Source organism: Phaethon lepturus, unplaced genomic scaffold, assembly GCF_000687285.1.
Source record: "Phaethon lepturus isolate BGI_N335 unplaced genomic scaffold, ASM68728v1 scaffold43257, whole genome shotgun sequence".
In the NCBI taxonomy this organism is placed as follows: domain Eukaryota; kingdom Metazoa; phylum Chordata; class Aves; order Phaethontiformes; family Phaethontidae; genus Phaethon; species Phaethon lepturus.
The window spans coordinates 2,488-2,758 of record NW_010550554.1 but is presented as its reverse complement, the minus strand read 5'-3'; the positions used below and the strand labels follow the sequence as shown (position 1 = coordinate 2,758).

The 271-nt window shown below is 63.5% G+C and overlaps 1 protein-coding gene across 1 annotated transcript in view; it reads right to left on the bottom strand.

The window, feature by feature from the left end:
• Window positions 1-3: 3 nt before the first annotated feature.
• The window catches only part of ZBTB9 (zinc finger and BTB domain containing 9), a gene marked incomplete at its 3' end in the record, with an annotated part of 1,996 nt that continues 1,728 nt past the window's right edge, over window positions 4-271 (bottom strand). Inside the window, exon 3 of the mRNA XM_010290588.1 lies at window positions 4-251. Coding sequence (XP_010288890.1) covers window positions 4-251 — 248 coding nt within the window. The remainder of the gene's footprint in view (window positions 252-271) is intronic.

Here is a 271-nt window from a genome sequence, read left to right as displayed (position 1 = left end):
CAGGCGGAAGCGTCGGCCGCAGCGCTCGCAGGCCCGCCCGGCGCCGTCGTGGGTCTTCATGTGCTCCGTCAAGTGATGCTTCAACTTGAAACGCTTGTGACAAGCGGCGCAAGCGAAGGGACGCAGGCTGAAGGTCAGCATGATGTGCCGATCCCGCTTGGGTTTGACGGCAAACCGTTTACCGCACAAGCAACCGAAGCGTTTACCGTCAGGAGCCGCTCCCAGCTTCCCCGGAGCGTGAAGGGCTTGACCTCCGGCCCGGATCTCGTTG